The sequence below is a fragment of the Colias eurytheme genome, chromosome 14 (assembly GCF_061535395.1).
Source record: "Colias eurytheme isolate Ceu_HAF_F1 chromosome 14, ilColEury1 Martin Lab GWU primary, whole genome shotgun sequence".
Lineage (NCBI taxonomy): Eukaryota > Metazoa > Arthropoda > Insecta > Lepidoptera > Pieridae > Colias > Colias eurytheme.
In genome coordinates this window covers 11,091,966-11,109,568 of record NC_142993.1, presented here as the reverse complement: position 1 = coordinate 11,109,568, position 17,603 = coordinate 11,091,966, and the positions used below count along the sequence as shown (strand labels likewise).

The 17,603-nt window shown below is 31.7% G+C and overlaps 2 protein-coding genes across 3 annotated transcripts; both read right to left on the bottom strand.

The window, feature by feature from the left end:
- Nucleotides 1-196: 196 nt before the first annotated feature.
- Nucleotides 197-2,309, bottom strand: LOC149903127 (tubulin alpha chain-like). Its single transcript, XM_090109250.1, has 5 exons — nucleotides 2,222-2,309; nucleotides 1,898-2,108; nucleotides 1,092-1,564; nucleotides 649-1,005; nucleotides 197-551 (listed from the first exon to the last, which is right to left on the bottom strand). The coding sequence occupies exons 1-5, from the start codon at nucleotides 2,228-2,230 to the stop codon at nucleotides 294-296; spliced, it is 1,308 nt and encodes a 435-aa protein (XP_089965376.1). The 5' UTR covers nucleotides 2,231-2,309; the 3' UTR covers nucleotides 197-293.
- A 4,419-nt stretch (nucleotides 2,310-6,728) lies between these two features.
- On the bottom strand, nucleotides 6,729-15,791 carry LOC149903126 (circadian clock-controlled protein daywake-like). Of its 2 annotated transcripts, none has more exons than XM_090109403.1 (5): nucleotides 15,631-15,791; nucleotides 9,610-9,838; nucleotides 9,110-9,240; nucleotides 8,606-8,743; nucleotides 6,729-7,035 (listed from the first exon to the last, which is right to left on the bottom strand). In XM_090109403.1, the coding sequence occupies exons 1-5, from the start codon at nucleotides 15,698-15,700 to the stop codon at nucleotides 6,884-6,886; spliced, it is 720 nt and encodes a 239-aa protein (XP_089965529.1). In that variant the 5' UTR covers nucleotides 15,701-15,791; the 3' UTR covers nucleotides 6,729-6,883. The 2 variants fall into 2 exon arrangements, with proteins under 2 accessions (XP_089965529.1, XP_089965530.1); XM_090109404.1 differs by lacking the exon at nucleotides 6,729-7,035 and adding an exon at nucleotides 7,384-7,550.
- Nucleotides 15,792-17,603: the final 1,812 nt, after the last annotated feature.

Here is a 17,603-nt window from a genome sequence, read left to right as displayed (position 1 = left end):
AACGACAAGTGACAATTCGTAAATGGCAGTAGGAAAAATTGACATTTCTGGACCACAGATTAGCGTTATTTAGTTATTATAATAATACTTATATTTGTTTATCCAACCCGGGTTCAGGCACCCATTGATATATTATTTTATACCGGCTTACCGGACTTTGGCGCATTCCCTCGATTCACCTGATGATTTATACTTTTTTTATAATAAAACGTTGAAATGAAATAAGAGAAAACGCATACTTTTTTATTTTTTACGACAGTTCGACAAAAACTACAAAATTATGTTTACTTCTTTCACGTATCCATTTCTTTGTAGTCATTTGATAAGGCTTTAATATTATGATACGCATTTTTGAATTCCCCTTCTTCTAAACCTTCTCCAACGTAGTGATGAACAAACGCCCTTTTAGCGTACATTAGAGAAAATTTCTTGCATAAATGCTCCCATGCAACTCTTATTGCTGATGAATTTGATACCATGGTTACTGCTCTTTGTAATGCAGCCAAGTCACCACCAGGCACAGTAATCGGTGGTTGATTATTTACACCTATCTGTCAAAGAAAAACATTACACCTTCTAACACACGTATTAACATTAATGGATCACGTATGTTGTTGTATTTGTTAAACTTAAAAGTAAGGTTGTTACCTTGAAACCAGTAGGTGACCAAGACACAAACTTAATCGAGCGCATGCTTTTTATTTGATTGATAGCTAGGTTTATATCATTGGGATTAACATCGCCCCTGAATAGTACACAGCAAGACATGTAACTTCCTTTTCGGGGATCGCACTTGACCATTTGGTTAGCTGGTTCAAAACATGACATCATCAACTGCTGTGTTGTATTAGTTTCGTGTTGGGCTCTTGTTGGAGGTACAAATGGGGCAAAAGTGACGAGCGGGAAATGAATTCTGGGATATGGAATCAAATTCGTCCGAAATTCTACAAGTTCAACATTCAGGGAACCTTCGAATCTTAATGAGGCTGTCATACAAGATATTACCTTAAATAATAAAAATAATTATTGAAATATTGTTAGTAGTCTGTTGCCTACTCCTTATAATATATTTTAGTCAAAAACTATTTCACCTGTGCAATCAGTCTATTTAAATTTGTATATGTCGGCCGTGGAACATCTAAATGCCTTGCTAATATTTCATACAAAGCTTCGTTATCGAAGATAAAACAGACGTCTTCTGTATCCATACATGCGTGTGCAGTCAGAACTGCGTTATACGGTTCTACAATTACTGGTGATATTTTCGGTGCTGGGTATATCGCAAATTCAATTTTCGACAGCTTTCGATAATCCCTAGCAATGCTTTCTAGTAATAGTGCTGTGAAGCCTGAGCCAGTGCCTCCACCAAAGGACCGAAACACGATAAAGCCTTGTAAATGATGACAATCTTCAGCGGCAAGTCGGATCCGATTTAAGGCAACGTCTATCATTTCACGCCCAACACCGAAATAGCCTCGAGCGAAGTTACTTGCAGCGTCTTCTTTTCCAGTAAGCAGCGATTTTGAGTTAAATAGCTGTCGATATGTGCCATGTCGTATTTCATCTGCATAAATGAAAATTTATAATAATTTTATTAGTTTAGATAATATCAAAAGAATAACATCACTATTAACGCTATTTTGGCCGAGGTTCGCTTTTGCTTTGCGTATTTTTTTTCATAAAAAAGAGTGTAGGTACAAGACGTTGTTTTATTAATGAACCAATTTTTACCCTCTATTTTAGCTTTTTCTAGTTTCTCGAGCCTAAAAGGACCCTTCAAATTCAATGTAACCTAATTATTTAAATCAGTTTATCCGCTATGAAATTGTAACGGACAAACATCCACTTCTGTTTATAAGCTATATGAAAGAAGCGTAGCATATATTCTATTTCATACCTATAGGAGTAGGTTCTAAGTCAATCATAACAACTCTGGGTACAACTTTTCCTCCCGCAGTACTACTGAAGAATGATGCACAGCTTTGTTCGTCGCCACTAAATAACATAATTCCATCCGGTCGTATGCCATGTTCCAAACAATAGAGCTCCCAACAAGCATTTGCAACTTGTACTCCTGACTGTCCTATATGTATGTGAATAACTTCTTTCTAGGAGATATTAATATTTCTTTAGGAAATGATAAACCTATATATAATTTATGAAATGATAAACCTATACATATATAATTTATGAATAGAAAGTGACCGTTGAATCAACTTACTATCGTCATTTTTAGATAACATCACGAAAATTTTAGATTTTAAAGAAAATAAACAGAAAATTTAAGCTACATGTTGTATAGATTTATAAATATTATGACATAATTTTGAAATGTATTATGTAACGTAGGCGCTAGAGATTGAATTAAAACTATTGATCTGTGCTTGTCTGTGCTATTGATCAATCAAATAAGGTTTTAATGACATGAATGTGAATTATAATACAAATTATAAACAAAAGCTATGACTACTTAGTAAGCGGTTGCTTTAGGTTTATGAGATAAATTTTACTGATCTTTATATGAAAAAAAAAGTTAAGTGATATTTTTTACATAAATTTTGCCTATTCAAAAATATCCTTAACATTGTAAAGCAACCAAAATCCAAATAGAATAGCAACATTATTTCTTTATTTTATGTCGATTAGAATTTTCCAGAATTTTCATTGGCTAGTTTGTGAATGGCGTGCTTTCGACCAATGACAATGTTTGTCAATGACAGCTGACATTGATATTTGATATTTGAAAAGAAAACACACTTCAAATGAAAATGAAGTGGTAAACATGTTTTGATTTACATAATATTAGCGTTATCTATTTATATACGTGATAAGAATATCTCACATTGTAACCGGGTGCAGTAGGAATCATTCTAGAAACGCTTGAAAAATGAATTTCGCTGGAAAAGTAGTAATTGTTACCGGCGCCAGTTCAGGAATTGGAGCCGCTACTGCCGTGTTTTTATCAAAACTTGGTGCACAATTATCTTTAACTGGCAGAAATGTGGACAATTTGCAAAAGGTTAACAAAGACTGCGAGAAATCAACATCTACTTTTATGGTTCCGGCAGATTTGACGAAGGAAGCTGATATTGAAAAAATCGTTAAGAGTACCGTGGATCATTATGGAAAAATCGACGTTCTGATAAACAACGCGGGGATTATCGAAACGGGGACCATTGAGAATACATCTTTAGCGCAGTATGATCGCCTCATGAATACCAACGTCCGATCAATTTACTATTTGACAATGTTGGCTGTACCACACTTGTTAAAAACTAAAGGTAACATTGTAAATGTTTCTAGCGTGAATGGTATACGGTCGTTCCCCGGCGTGCTAGCTTACAACGTGTCTAAAGCATCTGTGGATCAGTTTACAAGATGTGTTGCTTTGGAGTTAGCGGCCAAGGGTGTTAGGGTAAATTGTGTGAACCCTGGTGTTATTCTGACCGAATTACAACGTCGTGGAGGCTTATCTGAAGAACAGTATGCAGCTTTCTTGGAAAGAACCAAGGAGACGCATGCTTTAGGCCGTCCTGGCAAGCCTGATGAAGTTGCAGCTACAATAGCATTTTTGGCCAGCGACTTAGCTAGCAATATCACTGGAGCCAGTGTGCCTGTGGACGGAGGACGCCATGCTATGTGCCCACGCTAGATTTTAATTTTTATACAGTAGAACTCCAATTATCCGAACTCCGACTATCCGAATCGCCGATTATCCGAATCACAAAAAATTGTCCAAAAAAGTCTAAGTGCGCTATTATTCATCCCCCCGCGCCGCGAAGCCAGTGTTTGCGAAAATGAAGAACGTGTGAAAATTTCATGTTTCTTTCATTTCATTCAATAAAAAAATAGTGCAATATCAAAACGTAGCGTACGTAACGTAGCTTTTATTCTCTCCAATGGCAATTTTTGAAGTGAAAACTTCTTTAGCGGCGTTGAGCACTTTTTCTGTAATGGGTATAAAATCTTAAACTCGCGCCAGGACACGTGAATCGAAAAGCGTAAGACGGATGGATATCAAACATGCTCAACGTTAATAATCAAGTTTTCACTTCTGCCGGCACTCCCGGAGTGCAACCCGTCTTTTTTTTTAAATCCGATTATCCGAATATTTGATTATCCGAATGGGTCCCGGTCCCCATTAATTCGGATAATTGGAGTTCTACTGTACCTGTTTATATGCATTTTTATGAATTTATCTGAGCATTTTTATAAAATAGATCTAAGTATAAATATGTATTTGATAAGTTGCATTTACAGCTGTTATTTTTGGAAAAATTTAAAGGAATAAAATTGTTGAAGTTGAAAATGTTTTTTATTTTTATGGTGCATCATAATATTCATAATGTTGTTTATACAAAAATCTGTATGAGTGAGATAAGCGTCACAATGGGCCTCTACAATTTGGAAGAAAAACAATGTTTGTTTGTGTTAGGTTCAAGGTGGCATTTAAAGACAAATTAATTATAAAATTTTATTAATCCTTAATGTAACATATTTATCACAAAACTTTTTATCAAAGTGTAAATTGACAAAGAGCCAAAATTATTAACACTAAATATGAATCTAGATCCTAGATCATAGATTAAAAAAATAAACACGGTAAAAGTGAAACTGTTCGAACGGTTCCGAACACTGCTTTGTGTAGCGCATGTCGCGTGACGGTCGGCTGCCGAGTAGGTATATAGTTGGGTCGGCTAAGATCGGACGTATTTGCCGAAAATTTTATACGTACTGTATTTTTTATTTTATTTCTCATGATTCGATGTCGTTTTTCTGTTGCGGTCAACTGTAAATTGATGACAAAAAAATATTGTTTAACCCCTAATTTTTTGGTTTGCGTAGATGCTATCTATCTAAGCAAATTAAGAGCCTAAAAAGTAGACTTTTTTCGACTTACTATAGTGAAGAAAATAACAGTTCGGCCGAAGATCGGACTATGTAGTATCTTCACTTCTATGCGTTTAATAATAAAGTTCACATTAGGAAACCATCTGGACTTACGTTCATACATTGAGCATCAATGATTGGGTCAGGAAATTCCTCAAAAAATTGGACAAAGAAGTTTGCCTGGCCGGCCGCAAAGTGAAGAGAGGGGCAGAACAAAATGGCGGATCTAGTGGTGTTGGCAGCAGTAGAGAATATTGCCTAGTTTGCAAGTTATTCCATGCATCCGATCTTATGTCACATCCGATCTTAGGCGACCCAACTTATACCTACTCGGCAGCCGCGATACACGCGACATGCGCTACACAGACCAAAAAGTTTGAGACGATGTAATAAAAGTTTCACTTCCTCTTTGCTACACTTTCCTCTTTGGCTACATATTATTCTTTTAGTCAATATTTCAAAAATAAATGATAAAAGTAATTTAGTATTTTTTTCATATTGAGAAAATTGTAAGCAAAGTGTAAGGTTATTAAAAATTGGTGGTATTAAATTGATTTTATAGCCTGAATTTGGACATTTTTTACTAAAAACCATACCAAAGGCCAAAGATATAAAATAGTTCTAAAACCCAGTCATTTTTAAGTAAAATAATATTCATCCATTGAGTTACTATGTACTACGTACTAGAGAGGACATCGCTACTACACTATTTGTAACACGAGTTAGAGCCAATCGTTTAAATTTTTTTTGTTACATTGTTGGTTTTAATTTATAAGTAATAAGAGGCAGAATATCTACAAAGTGTATGAATCACTAGCCGCCCCGCGCCGCCGCGCCGGCCGCCGCGCCGCGCGCGACGCACAGATTTTGTACGTGGTGTCCTCTCTATACGTAGTAATAATACCTCAATGCATTCATCAGATAGCGTTATATTAAGCCGCAGAGTAATTTAAAATTATCTTATTACTTCTTGTAATCTAAGGCTTGTATAAATAATATGGAAGTGATAGTTAAATGAAATGAAACTTAACTCTTAATTACGTAAAATTACTTTCCTTCTTACGGAAGTCATAACAACTGATTTATGATAGTAATGGTCAATGGAATTGATACAAGATTTTCAAATATTTCTATGATTACTTAGTTTACTTAAATTAAAAACAACGAAATCTTATCAATAGTAGATATAAAATGCAATTTTATGATGTGATTCTCGGACATTTTTTTCGTTTCTGATGTTTTAATTCCGAATCGGCCGTAGGTAGTTAACTAGTTTAATTTTTTTATAAATAAATATTTTGTAACAGTAAAAAATTGTATTTGAATTACCTATTTCAATAAAAAGTAAATATGCATCAGATTTGCTCCTTATTATTATTTATGTATTTCTGTAGTCATATTTGCATAATTAATAGTTTAAGTTGCGTTAAATATTGCGATACAAGTAATATTTACCCAAAAAGGAAGGATGTCTAAAGTTACACATTATTTCATGTACTTTCAACCTACAACACATAGGAAGTTACAATATCGATCAGGAAATACGCAACTGACCTTTGAGTTTTGGGCAATAACCCTCTAGTTACTTGGTAATTGTACAATTTGCTTCATAAAAACGTTAATTGTTTTTTAATGTGAACAATTAACAGCGTTTATTTTAAGACCTTAAATAGTAATTTCTTTAATTATTATAATAAATAAGTAGGCTCTACACCTTAAATTAAAAATTAACGTAAGATTTAAGTAACTATTTTGCGTTTTAAATAGCAACTTCCAGTTCAGTCAAAAGTAACTAAGTATGTAAAAAATTAAGAAATATTTAAATAAACTTTCTTAAAAAAAAGAAACCCTCGCCCTTTTAAATATTAAAAATTAAAATCATTTTATGAAAAAGGCGGCAATTATTTAAGAGTTAAAAGCGCAGATTATAAATCGAACGAATTTAAATTTGCGCGGAAAAGTCATAATTTTTTTTTAATTTGTGTTTTTACGATCAAGGCAAAAGAAGTTCATTGGCGGGAACAGCAGCGAATAGTTTTTTGGCTTCATTTACACAGGCAGCGATGATCGTCTCAAATGCTACTGGGGCTATGTCTCTTATCACTGGTTCCCAGTTCTCGTTTATAACTCTCTGGATTGTAGATGCTGGAAATAAATATGGGGTTATTTTATGACAACATTATTGATTATCTTCAGCACAAAATAACAGATGCAAAGAGAAACAAAAAAATATGTAGGCAAATGTTTTCCTTTACATTTTCCATGCCTTATTTTAGTTTATGATGATTGAGTTACAAATCATCATGCATATTATGATAACGCTTTTTTCTGAACGATGAGCATTTCAAAATTTCATTCCTCAATGTAAGAAAAAGTTGAGTATGAAACATGCAAATAAGTTACCACCATACAATTAATTAATTTCCATAATTTATTCATGAAATTAATTATTGAAGAAAAGTATGGATCAGGCAAACGATTTCATGCCGATTAAAAAGTTCCAAACCATCAGGCAGACAATAATTTCGTTGCTGGAACCGCTCTGAACAGTTTCTTCACTTCATCAACGCATTTGCGTATAATCTGTTCGATGGCTGGTGGAGCTATCTCTTGCATGATGAGACTCCAGTTCTGGTTTGCGAAACCTATTGTTGTGTCGGCTGTAAGGTGGTTTGTGTGTTAGATGAATATTTTGTACCATTGTTATTTTTGTTTAGAGACTGCGTGTTACATAATTATGTATATTATAGTATACTTTTTGTTATTTAGAGACTGTGTTATATTATATAAATTATATGTACCTACTATACAAATTTCCATACTTGATATTGTTTGTAAGGATGTAGTATTTCTTTTCTATATTTATGCGCCTTTCGCGATTTAGATATAATCATGAAAAAAGAATACACTAACTAAAAATAGAAAACCTTTGAATCGCTAAAGCAAGGTTTCAAATCTCGAAAATTCAAAAATTTTGTTTATTACTATCAAGATTAAGATTTAGATTAAAGCTAGTATTCAGTTAAAAATACAAACATTTCTATGAAACCTTGACCGAAGAAGATAAATCTTAGAACACATTACGATAATGCAAGTTTTCTCAAAGATTTGGTGAGCGTCCTTCAACTGTGTAGACTGACCTTTATAGAGCTAAGGAAAATATTTGTCTCTATGGTCTATGGTTATTTTCCGTGAAGCCTACCTTCGAGGTGTTAGATCCGTATGATGCATGAAAATATTGAATTAACTGTGTTTGGATTTATGAGTAATGACTTATATCATCATTAGTATCAAAACAAACTTATTGTATTTTGATCAGCTATATTTATATTTCATTGTGTTATTTATCACCAAAACAATCATATTTGAATACCTATCACCTACGTGGTAGTCCAGGTAGGTAATCGAATATGTATTTAAATATGTACAGACAATGTTTTTGGTTAATTTTGATATTAAGGATGCTTATAAAATGGCTTATAACTTTTTTTCTTGTTTAAAAAAATTGTTGAACCTATTGTATTTTTTGTTTCGGGTTTTGAGATAGACTGTTAATGTGTAGCTACACAGAGCAAGTAATATACCTAGTAAGAGACGGCACTCAGTACTTCGATTTCGAGCTCACGCACACTGTAGCTAAACTTCATGGACCTAATGTTCCTGCATGGTACCTGAAAATATCTTAAATCATATTTCATACTTCAATGAATCTTACCTAACTCCTTATTCCCACCGAAAAGGTTGGTGAATTTAAACTGTGCTCGGTCCATCTTGTAGCTGTCCTTGTAGCCGGTGACCGTCCAGTAGCCATCTATGGTCTTGTAGTCGTATTTGATCACGATGTTCAGGTTTGCTGGTAGAATAATGGAGAAGTTAAAATTTTTGATATTTATTTATTTATATAATAAACAAGCTAGAATGTATTGATTAAGTAGGAACTCTTAATATCTCTACATAAATTCTACATTGTATATTTTTCCCTCTGATTTTATTCTAAATAATTATAAAGTTACATAACTACCTATATTTCATTTTTATTAATTTTATTTGAATCATTATATTCTTTGAAAAACTTCAGCAAAAAATAAAGTAATTACTAATTACCAATAAGGTAGGCAAGGTGCGATATTCAATTCTGGATTCAGTAACTTTACGAAAATATTTATGTATTCAGCATTACATTTATTTATTCTGATTGTAACGTAAATAAACTACTCACTTATTTTAATTTTCGCCTGCCCATTACCCCTTATGGGCAGAATAAGCACCTGCCCATCCATGTCGTAGTTAGCCTTCAGAGTCACGTTGGCCGTGAAGTCTAGGATAGCTTTTCCCTTTTCAGTGTCAATTCTAGGAATAAAAAGGTAGTTAGGTTTAGTGTAATGCTACGAAATATAGCTAAGTATTCTTCTGTAATATAAATAATGGAATTATTTACATTAGAAAGGTTATGTATTTAAACTATGAATAACATAGATAGGGGAAAATTATAAAGTGCGATATTTATTTTGTATTCTATAACTTAGTTTTATTGTGGTTTTATCAAGAGGTAAATTTGCACTTCCATTTGGGGCAGTGGATAACTACGCTTTACGCTAGCGGATATGGGTTCAATTCCGTTCACTAGAAAATATTTACATGTAGGTATTGATTAAAAAAAAATGATGTTGGATAAAAGTATCTAATCTAAGTAACAAATAACTAAATATTTTCCCTTACTTATAAGAATTAACCCTAAAATCGCCCAGACCGGTTACAACTGTGTCATCAAAGGTGAGCCTCAAAGCCGGGTTGTCAACCACCACCTTGCCCAGGTGCACAGGGTCCAGGGACGCTATGCCGAGCTCCGGGATGCCCTTCGCGAACTTTCCACCTCCAGCTGATATCACCTTCTCTATGCATTGGTTCAGATTGGGATCTGATGCTGAACAAGCCTTGAGGAACGGCGCTGTAACAATGCAAATCAAAATTATCTTAACATCTATACTACCTATCTATACTTCTATACTAATATTATAAAGAGGAAAGGTTTATAATTATGTAATTATGTATGTATGTATGGTTTTCACGCATAAACTACTGGACCGATTTTGATGAAATTTGGCACAGACAATCTTTAGACCCTGAGAAAGAACATAGGCTACCTTTTATTGCGAAATATGTACCACGGGCGAAGCCGGGGCGGACCGCTAGTACCTTATAAAGTTACCATAGGCCATCCTTTGACGGACTTTTATGAAAATGCCAAGCGGAAATTGTTAACAAACTCAAACTCAAACAACTCAAACTGGTGTTCCGCCCTATTGTTCCTTTTTCGTGTTTTCTTTCCATAAGGACCTTAGCCAAATTAGTCAAGCCGATCTCGAGTTGTATGCTTAGCAAAACATTTGGCGCTTCATTTTTATTTATAGATATTATACAGGTATATTTATTTCCCTTTAGTAATAAATAATTGGCAATAATTAATAAACATTTTACGTTTTCATTTAGCATTCCATTACATATTATTGTAACGTACGGAAAGAAATGTTCTCGATTCGGATGCAAGATATGTTATTTAATATTTATCAGTTACCTGTTACGACTATATCCTTTATTACTTTATATAACGGATTCATGCTAAAATAGACTTCAATCGGAAACAATACATATCAATTTAATGTGTTTAACATTCCAGAAATTATTTCAATAAAATCGTAGTAGAGTAGAGCCCTGTGGTAGAGCCTGATCTGATTTTAATTTATCTTATGTAGAGCTAAGAATTATGTTCGTTATTGTGCTAGTAGATAATGTAAATTATTTTTCTTCGTTCAATGAAAAAAAAAAAACACGCACTTTATGTTCGGGATTCCATTTGTCTTACAGGAATCATTTGTAATTGTTTTGTTAATGTTAACTACATGTGATAAAATTTTGTATTAAATTAATAAAATGATTGCAATACATGCTGGGATTAAAGTGTCGATAAGTTTAAGTTGCCAATAAAGTGTTACCAAGATAAGGCTTAGCGTATAGGTACGACGATTTGACACGCCATTGATTTTTAAATATTTTTATACATAGTAGGTAAAATATGATAGGTGAAAAAACACTTTTAATTAAAAACTGTATCTATGAATCCTTTAATTTATAAAATAAACAATTTATCCGAAAGAGTTGAAGGCATATGGATTAAATGCACGCTGCTGTTTCAAAATAAATAATTTTGACGAGATTCACTGGCATATTATGATGATGTAGCTGATGTTCTTTACTTAAATAATGTCCAAATTTTGCTAAAAAATACTACAATATAGAGATTATTATACTCTAAAAAATCGACGCGTTCCATCCGCCCATGCATCACCCAAGTGTGTCAAACGTACAGGTCAATGTCGGTCAGCCTGTAGCATGTAACGTGTGGACACACACAAGAAACACGTGACTCGAACGAGTGACATTTGAGTACGGTCTGCAGCGGCCTTGTGTTTTGGATAAATATTTTGTTTGCGTGTGGTGCAAGTTGTTTGACTATATGTTTACTAGTATCTATCTATTTTTATAATATCATTGTGTTTTTGACAGCTGGAACTAATTCTTTAAGAAAAGAATAACAAACAAAAATAAACTCTTTTAGTTTTTTTCGGCTAATTACCGTAATGATTGTGTTATATATCCATTTGGATGAAACAATTACTCGAAGACAGATGATATTATAAGATGTAAAACAGGCCCTATTTTCATGAAAATAATATTTGTTGCATAAAAAATACTCTACTTATACACCACTCTAGAGCGGCATCAGTTTTCGAAATGAATAGAAAGAATATAAATTGAAAAACGCATCCTCTACAGATACTTAATGAAAAAAAAGTTAAAAAATTAAATGACAATACATCGGAAGATATCCGATTAAATATTTACAAAATGGTTGTTGTTTCGAAATTAAAATGCGAAGAAAGTCGACCGGTTTCAAGTGCAACCACTTCTGCCAAATATTGCTTAAAACCGAGTTATGAAATTACTTCATTATACTTGATAATTTTAATTCGAGAAATTAATTTTTCTGTATGACATACATATATAGCAATGTACTTGTCTATATGTAACTAGCTGCCCATGCACACATTGCTCTCAATAGAGCACAATTGCCCCTTTTTCTTATTTTTTCTCCTTAGGAACCTTCCTTGTGCCTAAATAAAAACGTTAAAAAAATAGCCTAATTGGTGGATATGATGAAATGTATGTAAATATAATCTACTAAAGAATAAGATTAAAACAGTTGCTCAATTTTTGAAATAGTAAATAATTGTTTTCATACCTAATTTATTGTTAAGTTCGTAATATATCTCAAGAGCAAAAGTTAAAATAAATGATATTCTCAACTATGTTATTTTAAACCATTTGTCGAAACCAAGACTAATAACATGACATTATTTCAATTCATTTCCAACTTCTAATTCACCATAAGAGATGTCGACATAAATTTTAATTCACACAGGAAATAACGCAAACCAAGTCTATATTTAATCGACGCAAAAAGTAATGGTTTCTTAACAGATAAACAATGACAATAAGCCAATACTTTTTTTAATCTATGTAATTTTTAAGTTTGATAAGTTCCCACGTAACTTTTTTAAAGTTTTGTGTTGAAAATTTGTGCGAAACTCAATGGTAAAATAGTTTTTAGACTTCACTACATAATAGGTATAGAGCAAAGTTATACGCAACAGATTTTGATGGGGTTTTATTTAATAGATCTATCTACATAATATTTTCTCTATAGTTTTACTAAATTATTTATTAGGTTTAAGACAAAGCGGCGAAGCCCGGGAAGATAGCTAACTAAGGCTAGTTTAAAATACAATAGTAATTATATTAAGTACATATTTGGGAATGATGCTTAAATAATTTACGAAAATAAATTATACAGTTTTAATTCGATGAAATAGTTGAAATAACTTCTTTCGAAGAACGTAGAAGTATTTCTTTAGATTCCTTCTAAGCTTTGAATTATTTTAATTGGATATTTAAGATAAAATAAATTAATTGTGGTTTAATTCTAGCTCTAGGTCATTGATCTTTTTAACCAGTTTTAGTCTAATGAATTCAAAAAGGCAACCTAATGTTCAGATAAAAATTTTAGAAATGATATTTTATGAGTAGGGTAAGACAAATATTGTTTTAAAAAATGACGTGTTTTTTTATAGATGACAGATACAAACTAATTAAATTGTCAAAATAAATAAAACGATGATACAATGTAACCTCGTAGTCGTATTATCTCATACATCTCTTAGTACCTACGTTGTCATTTGTTTTTTTATCGTACACGTTTTTAAGTCACGTTTGTCTCCATACTGTACATCTTAATAAGCTTAAAAAATAACTTACTTCTTTGTAAAATACAGAGTGACTTGATATATGTGTAAAAGTTTTAAAGGGGGGAAAATGTAGCTCATTTGGAGTAAAAACGGAAATATTACCTAGCCGAAAATTATTAGTTTCAGAAATATTTTACATTTTTATTTTTATTGAAATTTTACCAAATTCTTAGGGAAAACGATAAAAAGTAATAAAAATGTTTTAAATGGCATTTTTTATTAGGTTAGGTATGACAAATTCTTATTATTATTATATTCTATATTCAATATAATCAAAATACAAATAATAATCAATGGTCATTGTCCAAATAGAATTGCAAGATTTAGCATACACTAATCCATAAATCACATTTCAAAAGATATGACTTATAATTATTAAGTATAGATTATTAATACTTAAATAAATGATAATTGTTTTTTGAAGTGGAACTTCTTTAGGTGCGTTAAGAGTAAAATTTCAAGATCACTTCATAACAATACCATCACGCCATAGAGTAAGGCGACGATTTTGGTATCTTTGAATATCGCCAAAGAAGTTTCACTTCTTACTTGTGTACTCGGCAGACATGCTCTTTTTTATTAATATAAGTTTATCCGCGTACTTATGTTTATACCTAGTTTATCTACAAGTAATAAAGAGAACTACAGTGTATATTTTAAAATTGTTTATACTTTATAATAAAACTAGCTTTCCGCCCGCGGCTTCGCCCACTCTGTCTAAAAAGACTAAAAACTAATGAATTACGCGTATAAACCTTCCTGTTCAATCACTATATCTATTAAAAAAAAACCGCATCATAATTCGTTGCGTTGTTTTAAAATTTTAGAGCATTCATAGTCATATAGGGACAGAGAAAGGGACTTTGTTTTATACTATGTAGTGTTAATCTGTTTTGAACTTATATACACGTAAAGTAATTTAAAATAAAGATAAAATAACTTTGTTCCGGTGGTTCTTATCTAATAATCCAAATAACAAACAGACTATAACATCGTCTCCAATCTTCACGTTACGTAAATAACTGGACATTAAATAACAATCCAGTTAAAGTATTGTTTTGTTCAAGTCTTTGCCGTCAATAAATCAAAAAACCTTATGAATATGCGGGTAGCAATGGTGTTCAGTTTAAGCCAGTTAGCTTCGATTCAAATGATATGGATAAGAAGAATTTGATATTTATTTATTTTTAAAGCTGTACTCTTTATTTTTAAGTTAAAGGCATAAAAATACCTATTTGTCAAATATTTTTAAATTAATAAGAACATAATCACTTCTGGCTTCCTACACATCACCTCTACAGACATAATATTATATTTTATATAATAATTATCTATAGTTCTAATATTTATAAATCACAAACTCTATTCTTCACAATTCTATCTCTTTTTCTTCCTGTCCTCCTAGTTTGTTTGTTTATAAAAAGATCTCTATCGCCACAGGAACTTAGGAAGAGCGGCAGATGACATTGAAATGTCAAACGAGTTAAAATGATAGTTTCTTCATCGAATCGGAATTTATCTCGATTACAAAATAACTTGTATGAAAGTAACGACCTTTCGATTATTTGAGATTCGAGTCAAATGTATTAATTTCTGATATGTAGCAGAATTTGGAGAGATTTTGTAATATAATAATATTTAAAGTAAAGGTCGTATAGTTTTATCGATGTTGCGATTGAATATTACAGAATAAAGTAAATATGTACATATATCTTACTTTTCAAACATCTTTTTATCTGGATAGATTATTTATGAATTCTTATTGTAACTTTGTGTAATTTAATTAGCTGTTTGTATTAAAAATATTTTACAGATTCAAGCGCGTTGAAGTCTTTTATTCAATTTATAAAATAACAACAAGTGTTACCTGACGAAATCGTATACAATTCGACGTTAGAATGTATTCTAGATTATTTTATTTATTAACAAGTTAATTAAATAATCACATGTATTAATATAAGGAAATAATAAGCTTTTGCAGGGACTGTAGGTACCTACTTTTAAATATCAAATGCATATTTTGACTTTTATCACAGAAATCTAAATAACTTACTTTTACTTCACTTTTTGCTATGTAATAATAATAGAAATTTATAAGGTATGCTTATTTTTATTATTTTAATTTTGTAAGTGATTTAACCAACATAATATATATATATATATATATAGATCATAATATTTGTTATAAATAATTTATAAACTTAATCATTCATTTATCCTTTCGCATTTAAATTTAAACAATATTTAAATAAAAGTTTTGATACAATTTGTTTTGCTAAAACTACACACATTAGCTTTTTTATACTTCAATACAAATATTTGTTTTTAAACTTCACTTTGTCAATTATTTACTTAATAATTTCATAAATTCACTCACGTAGTGCTCCAGCAAAAACGCTGGCCCCACAGGAGACTACCGCCAGCAGACAGACGGACACACGAAACATTATCAATAAATTATATATAAAAAACCGCTATAGTTAACCGCGCTCACTATACTGCGAGTTACCGCCTCGCATGTTACGTTATATAGCTTACGCAAGTATCAACAACGTTCGGTCCGACTGTTTACAGTGCGTTCACCTACTTCGATGTATATGAGAAATATTCATACTTTTATACTTATTTTGGTATTTTATTAATGGATAGAAATAGTGAAATGTGTGTTTTTTTTTAGAATTAAAGATGTCGAAATTCTATCCCATGTCAAATATTTGTTTAAGTATTTTATATATGACTAGCTGCTCCGCGCGGTTTCACCCCCGTGGCTCTACTCATGTTGGTCGTAGCGTGATGATATATAGCCAGTGAAGATATATAGATATATAGCCTTCCTCGATAAATGAGCTATCTAACACCGAAAGAATTTTTTTAAATCGGACCAGTAATTCCTGAGATTAGCACGTTCAAACAAACAAACAAACTCTTCAGCTTTATAATATTAGTATAGATAGAAAAGTGAGTGAAAAAGTTTATAAGATTTTATATAAAAAGTGGATTCGAATCTGCATCAATCTCTTTAGATGAATAACTTAAGTGACAATTGATAAATAATTCCTAATATGTACTGTCTTATTAATAATTCTACTGTATAATAAATGTAGAGTCTTATCAATATATGTTTAGTTATTACAACTAATATAATAAATTAGAAAGTCTATTTTTATATTATGTCAAAATGTTTGAGACTGATGTGCCAATTTTGATAAAAAACTCATAGATTAGACCTTAAATAAACAGGTAATTTTAATCATACTAACAGCACATCTAAATAAGCTATAAGATGCCTTTACGATCTTGGCCGGGTTTTATTGGGATAATTATTTGGTAGGTAATCTAGATAATAGGATAGATTATTTGATATTTATCAACATAGATTATTCGTACTATATTATAATTATTGTTTAACAAAAACTAAACCGCTTTTGAACGGTCAAAACTGGACATAGTTTGAATGGAACCTACCGAAAGGCTTTCAAATAAAAAAAAATCATCAAATCGGTTCACTCAGTGGAAAGTTCTGAGGTAAAAAGCCAAAAAAAAAACAGTCGAATTAAGAACCTAGTTTGAGGTCGGTGGAAAAATAATAAAAATTGTTTATTTGGAACGAAAATAACATCTAAACACACAAAATAACATGGATAATGTAAGTATCATAAGTACAAATTCCCTTATTCTACATAGCAAGTTATTCTTATATTGTGTACTAGCTTTCCGCCCGCGGCTTCGCCCGCTTTGTCTAAAACATAATAAATTATATACTAAAACTTTCCTCTTGAATCACTCTATCTATTAAAAAAACCGCATCAAAATCCGTTGCGTAGTTTTAAAGATTTAAGCATACATAGGGACATAGGGACAGAGAAAGCGACTTCGTTTTATACTATGTAGTGATTTTCATAATAAGAACTTTTTTAAGCAATCCCAAAAATGCATTATGCATGAAGTTTGATGAAGTTCAATGAGCTATTCATTGCAAAAATATGGACGACAAAGAAACTTGAAGCCTTAATAAATATTATTTTATTTGTATTGTACTACGTGATATTTAAGCTTACGAAACATTACCTATAGGTATGTTATTGTGAATATTAAGTTTTAAAACGTACGTCAATTTAATTATATAGTAAAGGCGAAAAATAGCACACACTTTACTACTATATCATGTACTGTAAGTTTATTATTATGTCGTTTATTTGACACTTAGGAGCTGAAACTAATAGGTAAGTAAAGATATGCGAAGTGTTTGATGGAAATGATCGATAATTTGTATAATTATTTTACAACTAGCGGTCCGCCCCGGCTTCGCCCGTGGTACCTACATGTTTACGTTTTTTTTCATAAGAACCA